Source organism: Labrus mixtus, chromosome 14, assembly GCF_963584025.1.
Source record: "Labrus mixtus chromosome 14, fLabMix1.1, whole genome shotgun sequence".
NCBI classification, from domain to species: Eukaryota; Metazoa; Chordata; class Actinopteri; order Labriformes; family Labridae; genus Labrus; species Labrus mixtus.
Window position 1 is genome coordinate 5,162,444 of NC_083625.1, and position 20,256 is coordinate 5,182,699.

The following is a 20,256-nucleotide window of genomic DNA, read 5'->3' on the forward strand; positions in this document are numbered from 1 at the left end:
AAAAACTTGTAACCTTTTTTAAAGATTCATCTTTTTGGGACTAACGACAGTGGAAATTTAGCGTTCTTGTTTTGTTTTGTAAAATTACAAAAAACATACATTTTTGTGTTGTATGTATTTAAAATATGAAAAAAGATAAAAAAGTATTCCTTTAACTGATCTCTCTTTTTGGATACTTTATTATCTTATCCTGATATTTGGCTTTTTTGCCTTTATTGCTTTTTCTTTGCACTCTGTTCAGGCAGCAGCATCATACAAACTTTTTTGTCATTTTCTTTTTAAATGTATCTGATTTTTAATATTTAATTTACAAATACCTCAAAAACTAACATTCAATGGTGAACAACTCTTCTGTTTTTGTTTTTTTCAAAGGTTGTCCAAGAAGTCTTTCTTTCAAAACCAGATTTCTGATGTTTTTCTCTGTATGTTGAACGTAAAATAATACATGTCAAACTCTGAGGAGTTGTCTTCCACAGTTATTGCTTTACGCTCATTTCCTTGAAACCAGAGACTTTCTGGAGTTCAATATCCGCTTCACGTCCATTTCTGCTTTTATTAAGGTCGGAGATTTGTGGTCGTTTGGTGGTAAAGCAGAGCGGACTGAAAGAAAAATGATCTAACTTTGAAATGAAACCTAAAGTGTTTGCTGGTAGATTACTTTAGTAAAGTCAGATGATGCTGTTGATCTGCAGTGCAGAGGGTATAAAACATCGATATCACAAACTGGTCAGCTGCTGTGTGCACATTATCCAACACAGAAACACGCAGAACCACTGGAACCGTCCTTCATCCCAACTAGCTCTCAGTGGAAACACACACACAAAAAAACACACACAAAGAGCAAACCAATGAAACAAAAAATAAATTCAGTGTATGATGCATCCTCCAAAACAGGCACAGCAGATCACTAACTTTTGACCTTTTCACCCTCAGAAACAGTCCAAGGCCACCTCCAGCAGGTCTGTACACTAAATGTATTTACAAACAGTACAAGGGCTTGACAGCAGTTTGCAGAAGAAGGCCGACAGTGTGTCTGATTGACGAGTCATTGACGAGACTTTGTCCATCACTGATTTTTGGCAAATTTTTAATATCAATCATAATCAAACTAAAGCAAACACACGGACGAGCCCTCCCTCAGTGTGTCAGTAAAGAGCTGCCACAGAGGAGCAGCCAGCGTTTGGTCTCTGACATCATTTCCTGTCCCGAAACTCACCTGGACCCATGAACACGGATCAACATGCACATGACCCAGACGCTACCAATCGACTGAGAATCTGAGTGCCAAAATATCTTAAATAACAAAATATATATAATATGTACACTTTCATAGAAAAACAAAAAAAACCAAAGCAGACGATGCGTACGTGACATCATCAAAGACGCACACTGAACCACAGCCGAGAAAGAGCTGAACACAGTTTGAGGAAATCATACAAAACAAATGGAGAAAACGAATGTTCAAGGAGGAAAAGAAAGTACACATCTGTACAAAGAAGTGTGTGTGTGTGTGTGTGTGTGTGTGTGTGTGTGTGTGTGTGTGTGTGTGTGTGTGTGTGTGTGTGTAAATCTACTAAATACTGCTCAGAACAAAGCATGATGGGGGAATGTCCAGGCTGCAGGTCTCAGATCAGTGGGAGCCTCTGTTTGTTGTCTCCTCTGCTCCAACGTGCACACACACACACACACACTGACCGCCGGCTTCGTGTGTGCTTCCTCCTGCTGCACAACATCACAGCTTTACTGCGGAGACAGACGAGGACATCAGAGTTAAACACCAGCTTCACTTCTACATCACACACACACATACTGTCTACATAGTGTGATTTAAGGTGCCAACAAAGCTGCAACCTCCGCTGTTCAAAAGTGAAGCTATTGCAGAAGTGCAAAAAGGTGCAGTTCCTAAAGTGGCCACCAGAGGCTGGCAGCAAAAGCCCCATAAGCACATTTATACAGCAGAAATAAACATGGTTCCAGCCATTAGTCTCTTTAGATCATGTTTTAATTAATAAAAAACTACGGGGGTTCATTTTTCTTCTCATTATCATATCTCATAAATCTTTTTTAGTGTTGAATGTTTTCCTAGTCTTGAAACAGATTACATGTATCGTCATGAAAAACGGCCAAACTAGGGTGACTGTCATGTCTCTGTGTTGGTGTTTTAAAACCTGAGATCTGCTTGTATCAGTCTTTAATATTAGCTGCTTCACTCTTTCTATTTAAGCCACATTTGAAGCCAAGAAAAACCATAAAGCTGTGGAGCGACTATTGAAAAAACATGGGTGTATCCCTTTAAATCACAAACACTTATCTCAGCTCCTGTCTGATCCTCATTTCATCAGAAAGTGTTTTTTCAGCATGCAGGCGGCTAGTGAGGGTTTATTTACGGCTATTAAATATTTGATGAAAAAGCCACGGCTATTAACCCGAATCCAACACATCCGCATTAAAACAGCTTCTGTGGTGATGTTGAGCATGAAAGAGAGAAAACTCTGCATCTTCTTACAGACATTAATGAAACATTTTCACTGTCTGTCTTATTTCAAGTGAATCCCTCATAACTGGTCAACATGAGGAGAACAAACTGCGGTGTGTGTGCAGTCATCTGCAGCCTCTAGGGGGCAGCAGTGAGGTTTTTTTTTTTAAAGGCGCCAGAGTTCTTCCTTTATGTCGGTAACAAAAGCATTATATTCATTCAGGCCGATGGTTACCTGCTCGTTGGGGCCCTTTTTGTCCCCGTTGACAGCCTTTAGAAGGACAGTATCCTCCGTCTTTGTGTTGCTCTTCATCTCCACAACAATGTCATCTTTGGTGGTCTTCTCTTTGGAGCTGCAGACAAAATAAAAGGGAGTGGGATTTGAACACAAGAAGAAACAGGTAAATGTTTAAGCCAACTACATTCATCTTTTGAGCAAAAAGTTAAACATTACTCTCTTTTTGTTACTAGTCTCGCATTTAAGCTTTTGTTTTAAACGTTTCTGCATCAACAAACGAGGAGCGCCGTGAATAGTTTGAAATGTAACCTCTTCACTACAGCGTGGGGTCTTCAGAAGAAAAAAAAAAGCCAGCAGTCACATTCCCATCTTTATTAAAGGGGAAACGGAGGGGAGAATCAATGTGTAATGGTCAACAAATCCCATGAAAAGACCAAAAACCTGCAACGTATAAGACCGTCTCTCAAAACTTTCCAACTTCCCTCGCCTTTCTTTGCCACTTCATTTAAAAAAAAAAAAAAAAAAGATGAATTAGTTAGTTTGATTTCATGCACCTGAGCAGGCTCTCTCGCTCTCTGGCCATCACCAACTTCTGGTTTGTCTTTGTTCCGCCTCCACAACCCATCACACACATTCCTCATTACAGACGCCACAGATTTACAGACATGTTTTTGCCTTCATTTTCCATAAACTTTTTAAATTACTATAAAACCGTGTGGTCTCCCTCTTTGTCCAGCTCACTGAGCCTGGATTGTGACACTAAAAACATGTTTTGTTAGCTCACAAACTTTGTAAAGTGACCTTGCCCTTTGACCTTTTGACTACAAAAATCTAATCAGATCGACCCCGACTCCAACGTGATGTTCGTACTCCTTTTGAAGAAATTCCTTTCAGGTGTTCCCTTGATATTGTGAGAATGGATATCAAGAGAATCTGACGGAAGGACCCCCCCCCCCCCCCCTCAGCATAAGCAGTACTCACATCTCCTGTTTCCCTGAGCGTCCACAGGGGATCTTCCCCTTCTTGTGCAGGAAGTAGAGGACGCTGCCGAGGATGGCGAGCAGCAGCAGACACAGAATGATCACCACGATGATCACCCCACTGCCTTCAGCTGCAGAGAGAGAGAAATCACAGGTGAGTGTCTCGCTGTGCTCCTCATCTGTTAAATGAGGACAGTGGTGTTTAATACTGAAGGCAGCCAATAATGACAGCAGTGAGGTGAGGTTTGAAGGACGAGGGAAGTTCAGGTGTTGCAACATGCAGGAAAGGTCAAACAGAAAACTTTACATTATGGGAATAGGATTAATAGTAAGGTCCATGTGGTAGAGTATGTAGTATTACTGATGTCATTACACATAAGGTCACATAAACGGAGCAGGGGTCCGTGTCTGTTTGAAATACTACCCAAAACCTCACTGCCAACACAAACTCAATAGTGTACTTTGCTGCCTTTGTCATGTAACACATACTTTTATTTATCCTCTTGGCACGGTTTCTCTGAATTGAATCCAGAACTACTTTATACTTTATTTTTTGCTGAAATGTTGGAGAAACCTGGCACCAGAAGACCCTTCAGGATTAAGGTCTCTCTCATCTTATTTGAAGCTTTACTGGGAACTAAAAGTCAGACGATCTCCCCCTCTCATTCTTTGATTTCAAACATTGTCTTCTTGAATCCGTCCCAAACTTTGAAGACATGAATTACTAAATGACTAAAGGAGCCGTTTGAAAATAAGAATAAGGAAACGTCTTTTTCTAAACTACAAATTGCATTATTGTTATCAAGCAGCTTCAATTTTAATATGCATAAGAATGATAAGCAAAGCGTGAAATTACATCTATTTTAATTCAGTGTAATTACACTTCCAAGGCCGCAGAACAATGTCATTTATTTTGTGCAGCATCTGTGACCTATAGCTTTAATAACTGACTTCTTTAGATAACATTACCCAGTTTTTCCTTCTCTGTTCTTCAAAAAGAAAAGGAAAAAGGAAACACAGTTATCAGACTTCATGTTGATGATGCTCCCGTAGTTGACACTTCTCTTTCATCTGTGTATTAACATTACCTGTTTGGGGTCCCTCTATTGTATTCTTAAAGGTCACATATTCTCCTTTTCTTCAACTAGTTTAAATAAGTCTCAGAGCTCCTCAAAACATGTGTGTGAAGTTTCTAAATCCACTCTGATCCTGTATTTGATCATGTCTATAAACCCCTCTATTTCAGCCCTGCTCAGAACAGGCCGTTTCTGTGTCTGTACCTTTAAATATGTAAATGAGCTGTGTCTGACCACGCCCCTCTTGAAGGATTGGAAGGCTTTGGCTTTCTCACTCCATGTCCTATTGTTGAGAAGGCAGACTCAGAGGGCAGAACAAACACCTAGCTGTGGGAGTGTCACCCACCTGGGGGAGGGGCTACTGCCCTTTGTGATGTCATGAAGGGAAAATATCCAAACGGCCTGTTTGAGCACACATTTTCTGAAAAGTGGAGCAGGTAAAAGACGGAGACTTTTCTCATAGTTTGGGGGTTTGTAGACAGACTGGAGACATGTATTAAATTTAGAACAACATGTAAGTGTATGTTGCGTAATATGTGACCTTTAATAATTCAATTTCTGGGTTTTATTTGCTTTTCCTGCAGTGATTTATCCAATAAGGGCTTTCGACTGTACAGAATGTGCATTATATGTGAAACGGCGCCATTCATTTTATAGGTCTGAGTGTCATAACACAGGGATGCTATTCATTCTTTAACTAGATCTCCATCTCCTTGTAGTAAACAAGTTTAGGAAGCTTCTACTCCAAAAGGCTGCACGAGTGTTTAAATACGGCTCATAATCATCTCGGTAAACAATTAGGAGTACGAGCGATTTGTGAGCACTGCACTCTGGATATTTTTAGAAAACTTTCCTTTTTAATTACTGTCGTTGTTTTAATTGTCTGAAAGACTCATTATTTGCCCGTTGTGCTCCCTGTGGGCATGTGAAGATTTTAACGGTATGAAGTGACTGCTCCGATGGAGTCAGAAAATTGCCCCATAATCAAGCCCCCTCTCCATACCTCACTGGTGGGGAAAAATCCACAATAAAACACGAGACGGTCTGGAAAAAGACTGTAAAACTGAGACTGTTCTCTTCTTTATGTACGTTTGTTTAAAAAATCTGAAATATACAAACAATGTTTTTATTTCACTGCAGCGGGTTTGGTCAAAGAATCATTAGAACTGTTGGCGTGCTTGAATTTACTGGTGTGATTTTTCAAACAGAATATTTAATGTGCCCACAGGCCATCCCACAGATCCGCCAGCAGACCAAAGACAGTCCTGGTGTGAAGTCCCTGTATAGAAATCATAAATAATGTATACAGTCCTCCAACCCATTCATTGTCACAGGCAGAACTTAGTGTAAAGCATGAACAGCGAGACAGAAGAGAGGCTGTGAGTGGAAGCGAAAAGTAAAAAAGAGGCGACTTTGAAAACAGGAGGCGGCAGAGCGACAATCTTACCGGGAGAGAAGGGAGCAGTGGAGGTGAGTCTGGGAACTGTGGACAAGTAGAACAACACTTAGAGTCCGCCCCGAATACACACACACACACACACACACACACTTCTCTCATTTAATCTGATTATAGCTGCCTTAGCAATTACAAATGTTCACTTATCATTCTTAAGGTGTGAGTAAAGCAGAGCTGAATAACAGGATTTAAAGAGTATGAAGCCCTCTTCAGACAGAATATGGAACAATACGGACTTCTTGTATCCTCTAAAGCAGACGTTCAAACCAAAGGGGTCTGGACTCCGGAGAGATAAAGATATGATTCATGGAATAAAAAAGAAAACTTTTGTTTAAAAGAAGAGACTCTTCTTTCATTAATGATTCTTTTCAACTGAATAGTTTCACAATTTCAAGCCTCTAAAAGTCTTCTGCAGAAAAACTTTGGAAAAAAACTTCAAAAAAATCGGTTTCACAAAACAGAAAGGTTGATGCACCTTATTCTTCAGCTCAGTCGTTTGACGTTGATGGTTGCCCAAAAGTACTTCAAACTATTAAAGCTCAGATTTCTACTCTCCGTCATGGCTTGTATTGCAAAACTGTGATTTCAAAGGATACTATTCACGAGGATACTTTTTTACTCTTTTTTGCTGACTTAGCATTAATCTACACAGCTCCAGAAGCAGGAGAACACGGCTTCATCCAGTAAAACATGCATTTATTAATGTGTTGCTTTAAGTCTACAAAAACACTAATAGGACATCCACAAAAAATCATTACAAAACTTGCTAAAATAGAGCTAGGGATTAAGGTTGTCTAATTTGAAAAAACTGTGGTACCTTTGATTGCCACATATTTAAAAACTGTACAATTTCTATTTTTTTATCATGAATATTATTGAAAAGTAAAGAAGCTTTCATCAAACGTCAGCTCTTCAGTCATATTTTAACCAAAAGCTGCTCCAAGCGAAAGAGAGAGAGCAAAGTCTGAATTATTCAAACAACATTTGGGTAATTGAAGCCAACATATTTCTGCAGTATTGACCGTGTGGAGGAGTTTGCCTGCAATTTTTGGGAAAAACAAACAAAAAAAATCCTCTTCTATTGGCAGCCCTGGACTTCTGCTTTGTTGCTCTGGTATTGAAACAGGTATACACATTGTTTGAGTTTTACTGTTATCACGTCAAAGTTTAAAATCCTGGTGTGGTGACAACACGACTAAGGATGACGGAGGTGAGTCAATATTATCACTGTGATGTCACAAACCTGATAAACACTGACACACGCTGAAGAAGGCAGAACGCAAAACCTCAGCGTGCGTCAGTGACCGTTGCCCATGATTTCATAAAAATGATTATGAAGGAAACTTGTGCATGCTTTCCCTACGTGGAAAAACACTTTCACATTCAAAATCCATCACACCCCCTTTCCTTTAAAAGTATTTTTCTCAAGTCAAAAACTAAATGTTTTAATATCAAGCCAAACTCTTATCACTGCTCGTTATGAGCGTCCAGTACATCTTTTGCTTGCACAGTCTGACATTACAAAATGTTCTCTGAGCAATTCTCTTGTGATGAAAGGCAGGCAGAGCAGCTCGTGCTTATGACCGTCATTAATTAAGGCTTCAACGGCGAGACCAGAACACCTGACTCACTTTAAACTCACCACAGCTCCCTGAATGAAGCAGAAGCCAAATATTGTTTTAGTATTCCTGTACATTTTGCCATAGCGTTGAAACATGGGGATTAAATTCACTTAAAAACTTTTTGAAAAAAATACACCTGAAGGGGCGCCGGTGGCCAAGTGGTTAGTGTGCACTCCCCATGTACGGAGGCTACAGTCCTATAAGCGGGTGGCCTGGGTTCAAATCTGACCTGTGGCTCCTATCCCGCATATCATTCCCCACTCTCACTCTCTCTCACTCTCTCTCTCTCTCTCTCTCTCCCTGATTTCAGACTATATCCACTATCCTATCGCTACAATAAAGCCCCCCAAAACACCTTAGATTGCCCTTTAGGATGTCAGAGAACATTTTTAAATATGAAGCCTTTAATGCAAATGTTAAAGAACTACTTAAAATCCTCTCTGTCCCATGAACACACAGGATGCAGGATGTTACAGTGCAAGTGTGAGAGAGAGAGACTTACTGGCTTTGATGCTGAAAGCTTTCACCTCCGTGCCCATGTCATTTGAAGCGTTGCACAGAGCACTAACGTCCGAGGTGACTTTGACCGACACCACGCTGTGAGTCATGTGCTCGTTTGCCTTGATCACCACCTCCTGCCAGTTCTGTGGAGAGTCACACAAACAACAGCTCGTAAATGATGGAAACATGCACATTTCAGAAGCATAGAGACTGTTATATCAGATGAAGTGGGTTTATAAGTAAGTAAGCCGTCTTTACTGACGTCTAATCTTCTTTTCCAAACCGCAAAATAACTCTGAACATCAGTGTTTATGCAGGAATTTACAGTAAATTATTCAACAAATGTGTCCAGAAGATAACTGAATCCATCAATTAAAGAAATCAAAATGTTTTTTTGTTTCTGCATCACTATGAAACTGAAATCTTGTTTGAACTGCATTAAATCCCCACGTATCCTGAGATGAGTTAGTGCTGCGGGTGAGGCTGGATACCTGGCTGCCGATGATGTTCCAGGAGATGCTCGGCAGGGGATGACCCTGAGCCTCACAGCTCAGGTTCACCATCCGGCCAGCTGCCTCCTCCAGCTGCACCTCCTGCTCCAATCCCACCATCTGAGGACCGCCTGGACAAACAGACAGACACATGCAAACACACAGTATTCAGAGAGTGTACAGCAAACAAGTGTACATATTTCTCTTATTTAAGTGATTTTCCACAATCTTAATTTGCCCACTGTAACTACAGTTTGAACCTTCTCCATGTTTATCTTCTGTCTTCATTAACTCAATAAGTACACTACTCAAATAGTCAATCAACCCTCATCTGCAGAGAGTTTTTTTCTTTTGAATAGAAACATTCACCAAAAAAAAAAATCCTGTTTTACTTCTTGTTTAGTGATGAACTCGACACTTACTGCACAGGGGTTTTAGGTTAAAGCCCTCCACATTGTTTTTTTTTTGTTTAAGGGAAGAAACAGCACATTTTTAACGCTGATGCATTTTTTTCTTTAAATTCTAACCATCAGCGATTCAGCACTCTTCGTTCTGATGGATGAAACCCAAACTTTCATCTGACTGACACTTGTTCGAACAGAAGCAGGTGTTTCAAATCAGCGCTCTCAGGCTAATCACATTTGAGGACTTGGATGGCAACGAAAGACTCCATTCATAACGCAGAAGAGGACTGAATATGAAAACATGTGCATATAGCTGCATATTTAAGACAGACATAGACAAGACTTTTGAGTTCATTTTCATATTTTCTACATTATTTCTTTTTGGGAGGGACAGGAAACAACATGCACCAAAGGGCTGAAGGTCAGAGTCTAACCCAGGGCTGATACTCTCAGAACTCGGGGTGCACCAGCTCTACTTCTGAGCTAACCAGCACCCCTACATCTGGCATTTCAAACAATCTGCATAATCCAGGGAGTAGGTGCCATACGCCAATATGCCTTTTTTCAATATGCCAACTACAATAGCCCGGCAACAAATGCATTTTTCCCCTCAATATTCTGTATTTTTCTTTCTGCTGAATTGCGTTTTTTTCTGCAACAGAAAAAAAAATGAATTCACACTTCCTGATATTTGCATGTGTCGAACATAGCAGAGTTGAAAAGTTCATGGCTGGCTCTGTAAATTTACATACCGTCTCCAGATAACCTGAGCTCATGGCAGACTCAGCTCCTTTACATACCGTCTTCAGATAACATGAATGCATGTCATGGCCTCAGATTGACACTAAGCTGCAGTCAGGGGGAGCTGGTTGCAAATAACAGATTCTGGTAACGGGCATGTTATCTATTCTTGAAATTTGTATGCCGGCTCCCCCCGAGCAATCTTTTTTGTTTAGAGAGGAGGCACAACTGGCCGTTTTTGCTCTTGGCGGTAGAGAAACTTAATCTATTTATGCTTTGAGTCCATTAGCAAATGTGTATAAAAGTAACAGAAAGACAGATACTTGTCTTTATTTATTTTCAGATTCCCAACACACCACTCAAACTCAAAAAATCTGGATGGAAACTAACTTAATTACACAATAGAATTGAGGCCTCAGCTATGTGTTTAATGTAACGGACTCTAGATAAGTATTTAGTTTGGAAGCTGCTCTTGGCATCAACGGTAAGATAAAGTCGTAGAAATCATGACTGACCTTGGACAATGATGTGAACGGAGCCACTGGTGTGCAGGGCGGGCAGGGAGGGAACCGTCACCTCGCAGATATACTCTCCAGATGTTTCATAGGTGGCGTCCCTCAGGTGCAACGTGTTCCCCTTGCCAACCTGTTGCCCATTCTACACAAACACAAACACACAAACACAGATTTAATATAGTACACATGTACAATCAGTGAATTGAAACAGGTCATGTTGGCCAACCAGTATGATCAGTGGACCCTTATCTGTTAGTGGTGTGGCTTTAAAGATGGCAGTCTTTAGTCCAGACTGAAATATTTGAAAACTATTTAATGAATTCCCTTCAAGTGCCGTACAAACATTCATGGACCCAGAGGCAAAAAGTTTGAATAATACAGTTTTATTTCTGACCAACAGGTTACCCTGTGCACAGTCTATACGTTATCAGGTGTGCACGGTTGCAGGAACATACCAAAGAAATAAAAAATCAAACCTACATGGCACACTAAAATAACTTTACTGTATTTTATTATATTTTATTGTGAGCAAACTAGCGAAACGCATTGCTCACAGTTTTATTAATCTTCAAGTTTCTGCAAAACTAATGACGATACAATCAACCTCAGCTGTTGGCAGATGTTAGCCTGATCTCGTGCTAAATATTACATCTTTTAGGTACCTCATTCTCATTTCACATTTACCTCAATACATTTGATTTGCTTTTTTTTCCTTGAGAGTCCTCACATTTGTACAGAACATCAACAAATGATTGGCAGCCAGACCAGATCGCAATTTTAAAAACAGCTCGTCTGTAATTCTTCAAAATCAAACCATTTCCCAACTGACAGAGACAAACCAGCCATCGCGCTGTAGCAGTCAAAAACCATATGCCCATCCTTGATCACACACCTGACCTTGAAAGTGATCTTCTCACATTAAAGGTCCCATATTATGCTTTTTCTGGTTTTATATGCTCTTCAGTGTGTTTTCCAAGTGTCCTGTGCATGTTTAGGCACATCTATGTGTAAAAAGTCAAAGTCCGTGGAAACACAGCTTCTCCTACCTCCTCCTGTTAGCTGTAGCATTAGCTGCATGTAACGCTCGGTTCTAGCCCCCCTCGATAAAAATTTGTCAGTGTGAGATCACTGATCTAAGCCCATTGGCTCGTTGTGGCAAGCCCAGCAGCTCATGTTGCACGCCCATTAACTTGGGGCGTGACATTTCCGAGAACCGTGCTGAGCGACTGACCAATTACGGCAGAGCCGACAGGCCGACCAATCAGAGCAGACTTGGCACACGTGGGGACTCTGAACGTGGGCACTTCAGAGCCTTAGAGAGAGAGTCAGAAGCGAGTCGGTGCATGGAGCAGCAGTACATGAAAACAGACACTTTTTAGCTATTGTGAACATACTTTAGTAGGTACATAGATTAAATATACGAACCCCAAAAAGGGTATAATATGACCTCTTTAATACCCCAGCAGCAGAACCACATCAACCGTATTTACAAAAATGTACACTAACATGCCTTCAAAGAAACCCTTACTTTGGCTCTTACAAGATGTGTCTACGTCTGTAGACTCGTGCTCTTGTTTCAATTAAAGTCTGTAACTTGTGTTTATGCTGCTGCTCTTCTATACATCCCCTCTCATACTTCAAATTCCTTCACCGTTTTTCATGCCAGTGTGTTTGCAGTGTTAACTGCAACCAGACTTACTGGTGGTTTGCTCACAAAACAGCTTCACAGAAACAAGAAGTTCTTTTATGGTTCTCCATTCGTGATAATAATCATCGTTTAAAAAATACCTGTTATAAACGGGGGGATTGTACTGTTATGTGAAGGTTGAAAAAAGTATGTAAATACCAAATGATGTAAATCTTTATGAGCTTCAAGTTGGTTAAAAAAAATCTCTCTTTACTTTTGCTTACACAATTTAAAATCAATTTAGTCTGATGTGTAATAATATCCAGTGTGTTAATTACCTTGTACCAAACAGTTTGTGTTTTGAGGGAGGACAGAGCGTTGCACGAAGCAGTCAGGTCTTCTCCTTTGAGCATGACTTCTGAGTCTTTAGGGACCACCACAGCCGGGTCCAAATCTGAACGCAACAAGAACAAGACACAAGAAACACAGGGTCACAAGGATGCTTTGAAATAGTTCAATAGTTCATTGTAAAACTCAGATAAAATGGTTAGTATCCATCTTATAGGAGTTGTTTCAATGGAGTCGAGAAGTGATTTGTATAGTCCAGCACGAAGATGAGAGGCAAGAGAAAACATCTAGCCTCCGTCCAAAGTGAAAATATATCAAAAAACACCTTAAAGTCAACTAAATAACATGTTGAATCTCTGTTGTTGTTTCTATCTTTATGTCTGTTTTTTAACATATGCCGTTTTATGCTCATGTGTGTTTGTTTATATGATTGTGTGTGTGTGTGTGTGTGTGTGTGTGTGTGAGATGGCTCCTCACAGTGCACAGTCAGCTGCATCTCTCCTTTGACGTCCGAGTAAATATCTGCGTCCAGAGGGCGACACTGGTAGATGCCGCTGTCGACCCGTGTCACTGGTGACAGGATCAACACATCACCGCTGCTCTCCAGGTCCAAATCCGGCTCCTGCAACAACAACTCTCGTTAGTTATTTTAATCCAAGTTGTGATCATGTGAAAGTAAAAACAGAATTTATAACAGGTGAGGTTTAAGGCATGCTGTATTTCTAAGAGAAAAGTAAATTTGTCACAATAAAGAGTCCTATGGGGGCAGTCGCAGAGCTAAGCATAGTCTCTCTCTTGGTAGAAATAGACTTTGTGGGTAGAAAACAGGTGATTAATCAAAACCTGCCCACTGGTGAATCATGTAATCCTCTGGGAGAGAGATTAAAAATGGGCTAAAGAATCCTTCTTTGGTTGACAGATTTTTTCCAAACACACACATATTCATCGCTTTGCTAATTAAAGCTGGTGACATCTGAGACTTTCTGTCAGAGTCAGAGGATAATGTTGGCTATAAAAGATGTCTTTCAATAATTTCATGCAACATTTTAAGGACCACTTTCTATCCTGACATCTTGAGCTACAAAGGCAGAAACAATTTTACACTGGAATCTGTTAGGATGAGAAACACGAGTGCTGAGATGGAGGCAGAACTTACTCAAACCTAGATGTTTAACGATAGTATCAAACACACTTTAAAATTAAAATAAGTTATGATTTGATGATGGCCTTAAGTGTAAAAGTAAGTCGGAGTTATATGAAATAAATGAAGTCTTTCACAGCACAATTCGGCTCCTAAGTCCTGGTTTAACAGCCTCTTTAGAAATGCCTGTGACTGTCTAGTTAGCAGAAGTTAAAATGGCAGTCAGCTGGGTTTTTGTATTGTCCACACATACAATGGATGAGTGTCTGACATGGGAATGAGTCCTACCCATGAGCCCTGTCAGTGTGGCCTCCGGTCTCAGACCCCAGTCTGGATCTGCAGGGTCAGAGCTGACAGAGCCTTCTCAGAGTGTGCACACTCATGTCTACATGGGGCCCTGTGAGCTCTGCATATCAAAAACATTCCCTACATGTCTCCCGTGTGTCACCCTTTCTCTATTGGGGACTTTCAGCGCCAGAAAGAGACGTCCATTCTTACTTGTTCTCTGTTGAAAATGAAGGGCGACGGGGGGTTGCCATCACCCTGGCAACGCAGCTCGACAGTATCCCCCTCTTTGACCAGGCCCTTGGGCAAGTCCTTCCACAGCTCCACCATGGTGGTGGGGTCTGGAAACACACACACACACACACACACACACACACACACACACACACACACACACACACACACACACACACACACACACACACACACACACACAAAATCGAATTAGGCAGGCTCATTCAGCGTGCTGCTAAAGTCATTTTGAAAGACCATTTCCATAATGCTGACAGCACAAACTGTGTAGGTTATAGACAGCCACATTATCACCACAAACTTGCACACTGAAGCTCATTTCATGGTGAAGGGGAAAGGGTTTGTTTTGTTTTTTTGTTGTTAAAAAACAAAAAACGACAGGAAATGCGTGTGTCTTGAACCAAGGTAAAAATGTTTTTGCCTCCAGGGCTCTTGAATCTTATTGTTAATATCAAGCAGAAACTGAAAAGCATAACAAGGGAGGATTAAAGCTGAATCATAAACTTGACCTGTATCTGATCCATTTGGCCTCAAAGCAGAGGGAGCGAGTTGCCAAGTGCCTCAGACGTTTGTGATACCTACTTCAGCTATTGTCAGTGGTTCATCAGATTGCTCTAACAGCCGGGCTTATTGGACAGAAGTCAAAAAAGGCTCAGTGCTACTCACAGTGAACAGTGATGTTAATGCTGCTGGACTCCACTGTCCTGATGGCTCCAGGGACAAAGAAGCTGACCTCACAGGAGAAATGTGCGTCTTTGTCCTCTTTAGCCACCTTGTACTCCAGTATGCTCTGGAGGGAGTAGAAGCCGGACAACTCTTGGAAAAGGATCAACACGTTTACATCTGGAGAAATGGAGAGGGGGATAGTGTTAAGGGACAATGGACATCACTCATCAGGATATACTCACACTTTAGGGCCACAAAACAGCAAAGCAATTTAGGAGTGTAACTTTGGCAAAGCTGAAATTATGTAATGAACTTTGGACAAAGTTATCTGCCAAATGAAACTTATAGGGGTGATATCTTCCTCACAATAAAAACATGCTGAATATTAGAAAGCAATGTAACCTGTCCCAAGGTTGACACTTTTTGTTGGATTATTAGTTTTTTTCAGTTCCTCCTGCTCGGGACTTGAATCACTGTGACAAATTTCCCGGACATATAAACAATATTTGTGGTGATGTGTGATTGTGGACCAACCAACAAAACAGCCATTGGCAGCCCAAAAATCAAGCTTCTAGAGGGGATACTAGTAACCTTTTTATGTTGAAAAAACTTCACTTTATTATTATTATAAAATAGGTCAAAACAATGATGCGTTAGTGTAACATGGCAGACCTTCTTAGATAGATAGATGGACTGATTTCATTAAAGGCTTTATATGTGATTTTTCACACTTAAATATAATATAAATCAAGTATCTCCTCTGAAAATAACTCTGTGAGTCATGACTGTCTACAATGGGTGTAACACCCGAGTCCCACTGTCTGTGATGTTTTCAGAGTTTTCAGAGTCCTATCTTCAGTTTGTTTACATCGGTAGGACGGCCGGCTGACTCCTCCCCTCGTGTATAAAAGTTGTTTAATTGAGGGACTAGAGAAAAGAAGAATAACATACTGTACTCACTGCTTAACTGTGTTTCTAGATCACGCTCATTTCAGGTAAATGTACATGCAGTGTGAAGATACGAGCATAATAAAGATCGCTAGCATTAGCATGCTAACACAACAATGCAGCGCAAGTTGTTTTGGTTTCATGCTGGTGCTCAAGGGCGACATCTGCTGGATCAAAAAAATCACATATAAAGCCTTTAAATTATTGTGTCATGCATGAATTATATGTCCAGCCCAATACAGGATTACAAAGACAGACAGAAACAAAGACTACTGTTTACACTTACGTCCTGCTTCAGGTATCAGTGGAATGTTGTTCCTGTACCAGGTGATGTTGGGTTTAGGGAAACCGTTCTGAGCCTCACATGATGCAATCTGGAGGGACAGTGACATTGGCTTTTAGATTTTTAAATGTTGTCAGTGCAGCTGTAAGTAAAAGGGAAAAGTCTGCAACTGAATTGTTCTTAACAAGGTAATCCTACAGATAATAGTACGTTGTGATGTTTGTGTACGATTTGAAGTGAACCCACCTTTGAAGGCACCTCATTGGTCACAGATATTCCAGTCAGGACCCCCTCGATCACTGGAGGCTCTGGAGGAGCTGGACCAGGAAAATAAACACTTCAGTCATTTGCAATGAAAGACGTATTTTATTAACATTATCAAGACTTTACTTTTTTTGTGATTTTTTCTTTTGGGGGGGCTTACTTACCAAACACTCTGAGGTGGGTCTTGCCCTCAGCGTTCCCGGCAGCCATACCGTTAACTTGGCAGAAGAATTCCCTCTGATCTGAGAGCTGGACGTTTAGGATGGTGAGTCGAGTCCCGTGCTGGTCTGAAGTCACGTTGATGCGAGTGGTGTACTCAGTGTCGTTGTCCGCCATCCGCTCATTGCCACCGAGGTAGAAAATACGAACCCGTGAGCTGCTTGTTTTAGCTCTCTGCAGAACAAAAAAAAAAAAATCAAGAAATAATTTACTTTTTGATCAACTCTGATACTTTGTATCACAAGAATCAGTATAAACTTTTGTTACTTGCTTATGGGAATGATGGATAAAATGTGAGTCAAGCAGGAAATGAAGAAGCCAACATCAGCTTTGAGTCTGACGGGCTGAGCAGCACTGAGTCTTTCCTCCCCCACTCTTATTTTACCAACTTGTAAAATCTCAGAAGTTTTGTTTTTTTCCACAGACATGCTGCTCTAAATAACTCCAGCCAGACAAAGTACCAGTGCTTTCCATCAATCCCGTTCTCATGCTGAGCTAAATCAGACTGATCTTGATATGATTTTTCATGTTATCAGCACAGTTGTCATGGTGTTAGACAGCTATTTATTGATTTACCAGATTCCCAGATTACAGTCCTTCTGCTCATTTCAACCTACCCATTAAACCCTCCTACCCAAAGCTTTCTAGTCATCCTTCTTTTAAACCTGCCTCGGTTTGACCCTTGAACTTTTACCTGCTAGTTTTGACTCATTTTGATTTTTTTGCCAGATGCTTTCCTTTGACCAACTTTTGACTGCCTCCTCTTACCAAGAAACCTTTTTCACTCCATCTTCTGAGTCTGAAACTGGAGCTTTTGGGTCTTGGTCTTGTTTTAACTGAGTCATTACAGCGGTGTCTAGATTGACTGTTGAAATAAGCGACTCACTCATTAAATACGTGGCAGCAGCTGTATGATGTAATGCCTCTGCTTGCTTTCCCTAAAGCGTAATATAATATTTCATAAAAGTATAATTCCTTATGAAGTCATTCGAGGAACTTATTACTCCTCCATTGGAATATGCTGCTGGAAACCCTGGCACTGTAACACATACAGTATATAAGGAAAACATATGGTCGACTGAAAAAACACAACATCTACCAGCTAGTGTTTTGTCAACAGGCCACTTTTGTGTTTAATATTGTCTGTGACTTTATTCTGGGTACGTTTTTTAAAATAATATTTGTATATTGGGGCTGCATGAATCGATGGCCTGACAGGCACCTTTCCGTTTGAAGTTTGCATTTTCTCGAGGTTCCTTCCATGTGCTCTGGCTTCCTCCCACAGTCCCATGTCACACTTTACTCTAAATTGCTCGTGAGTGTATCCATGTGAGTGAGTTGGTTGTTGTACTCTACATTCATCACCCCGCTGTTCACTTGCAACATGTACCCTTGCCCACTGACATTGGGATCAGCTCCAGCCCACCCTCACCCTGAACACGAGAAGCATTATAGACTATGGATAGATGGTATATTCATGTTCTGTTTTATACACTACCTCCGACAGTTTAAAGGTCACATATTATGCAAAATGCACTACCATGGTTTTCTAACACTAATATGGGTCAGTAACCTGTTTACAAACCCCCCAATTATGAGAGAAGTTCATCCTCTATGTCTTTTACTTTCCCCACTTTTCAGAAAATGTGTGCTCAAACAGGCCTTTTCGGAGATTATCTTAAACAATAGGGCATGGTGCAAGAAATCCCAAGCAACATCCACTTCCAGAGAGGGGGCGTGGTCAGACACAGCTCATTTACATATTTAAAGCTACAGACACAGAAACAGCATGTTCTGATCAGGGTTGAAATAGAGGGGTTTATAGGCATGATCAAATACAGGATCAGAGTGGATTCAGAACAAGAAACTTCACAGATATGTTTTGGGGAGCTTTTATACGTATTTAAAGTTGTTGAAAAGGAGGAAAATATGTGACCCTTTTATCTGTTTCTCTTGCATTACATTTAGCTTGATGTGTATACCTCTTAATTCTCAAATGTCTTACATAGCATCACGATCGTGGAAGAACACATTTCATCTCATGTGTATATGGTTGAAATGACAATAAAGAAAGCTTGACTTGAACTTGACTTGACCATATCTTATAACCATTTAACCTTAAAAACAAATCTTTACTTTTATGTATGTATTCACTTGACAATATATCACAGGAAAAGTCAAAGCTTGATATCCTCATGCTTGTCTTCTGAGCCTTTCAATATGTCCAAGACTTATTGGTCGGTACAATTTTAAAGAGCGTGTTTGTGTTGTTTTCTAATACTCTGCAAGATTAAAGTTTTAGTACTTATTGGCGAGCATTTAGCTCATATTTTTTTCTAAAATGACTATTCATACTTTTAAAATGTATCCTGAATTCATCTCGTAACAATAATGAAGGGATCACAACAAGCTGAAACTACAACTCTGAACTGGGCTCTTGGCTCCCTGACCATCATTCAAATGACTAACCTCATGCACAAAGCCCTTCTCCTTACATGTGCGGTCTGTTAGTTCCTAAAAAAAAAACTGACACTGCCAGTCAGTTTTCACAGCAGGTCCAGCAGTACTCACCACAAACCACTGGATCATGACAAAGCTGGGCTCGTTGTTGTCGGTGAAGCTGTAGTGGCAGGGGATCTGCGCCGAGTCATCCAGGTAAACCTCGACACTCTCCTGCATAGTCACCTCCACCTTAGCCCACACTGAAAAACAAAGACAAGCACATCAATTAAAATTCATGCTCTCTGGGGTTAGTGGGAGATAGAACCATTTTATTATTGAAAGGTTCAAAGACAAACTATCCAACATAAAATTGGCATTTCACTGTGACAATGTTCTCTCGTACTTGAATCTAATTGTAATACTGACCCTTAAACCTAATTCAATTCTACGTAAGTGCATTGTGTTTGGCAGATGACTGACTGTCCTCCCCGCCAACCTGGAACCAGTCTGCCATGTTAAGGGAACAAAGAAGAAAAGGCTTCTTGTCCACATGGCATCATTTTCATCCTCCTTCTGCCTGGCTGACTCTAGCCACAAAACCACTTCTTGGCCAGAAAACCAGTTCCCTAGACATCGTTGGGGGAATGCAGGCATGAGAAGGCTAGCCAGTTTGACACTGGGCTGTTGATTCAGAGAGCCAAGAGCTTTTTCAGCCATGTTGGACTTGGCTGCTGTCAGAGAGGGGCCCGCTCGCAGAGTGACAAAGAGAAACAAGACGGCATGAAAAAGACTCTTTTCTGGTTTGAGGTTGTTATGCAAGATGGAGAAGGATACTTCCCCTCCTCTTCTCTCCCTTTTACACCGTCAGTTGGCGTTGACTAATTTACCAACGTTTCTTATCTCAACTGCCCGTGCTTAAGCTTGGCTTTTGATTTTTTTCTACATTTTTCTGCAGGGCTTTTGTGCAGAAGTGCAGAATAGAGAATGCTGCCTCCTGTATCATAGATTTCTTGCAGCATAATCCTAACAATCAACACCCAAGTCTTAGGCACGTGTTATTTTTCTATAGTTTTTTTGCAGACAAAAGATAGTGGTGGGGTTGGTCACATGAAAAGACATATTTTATCCTAAAAAAATATTTTTAATGGTTTTGGTTGCCAAGTTGTGAGATAAACTTGGTGGAATAAAAAGAACAATATTAACCTTTGAAATGCAGTGGATTAGAGGTATAAACCAGTGGAAAGTAGAAATGCAGTGACCATTGTGAGCCTGTTGTCATAG

At 40.7% G+C, this 20,256-nt stretch overlaps 1 protein-coding gene across 2 annotated transcripts in view; it reads right to left on the minus strand.

Annotated features, from left to right (window-relative positions):
- mcama (melanoma cell adhesion molecule a) overlaps positions 1-20,256 on the minus strand; it is a 52,022-nt gene that overhangs the window by 626 nt on the left and 31,140 nt on the right. Inside the window, exons 2-16 of one of the 2 annotated variants that reach the window (XM_061056431.1) lie at positions 19,105-19,235; positions 16,479-16,707; positions 16,297-16,367; positions 16,054-16,141; positions 14,820-14,996; positions 14,115-14,242; positions 12,953-13,097; positions 12,466-12,581; positions 10,501-10,642; positions 8,841-8,971; positions 8,351-8,492; positions 6,218-6,253; positions 3,696-3,825; positions 2,712-2,829; positions 7-1,743 (exon numbers count right to left, since the gene is read on the minus strand). In XM_061056431.1, the coding sequence (XP_060912414.1) occupies positions 1,741-1,743; positions 2,712-2,829; positions 3,696-3,825; positions 6,218-6,253; positions 8,351-8,492; positions 8,841-8,971; positions 10,501-10,642; positions 12,466-12,581; positions 12,953-13,097; positions 14,115-14,242; positions 14,820-14,996; positions 16,054-16,141; positions 16,297-16,367; positions 16,479-16,707; positions 19,105-19,235 (1,787 nt within the window). In that variant the 3' untranslated portion in view covers positions 7-1,740. The remainder of the gene's footprint in view (positions 1-6; positions 1,744-2,711; positions 2,830-3,695; positions 3,826-6,217; positions 6,254-8,350; positions 8,493-8,840; positions 8,972-10,500; positions 10,643-12,465; positions 12,582-12,952; positions 13,098-14,114; positions 14,243-14,819; positions 14,997-16,053; positions 16,142-16,296; positions 16,368-16,478; positions 16,708-19,104; positions 19,236-20,256) is intronic. The other variant, XM_061056432.1, reaches the window with a different exon arrangement.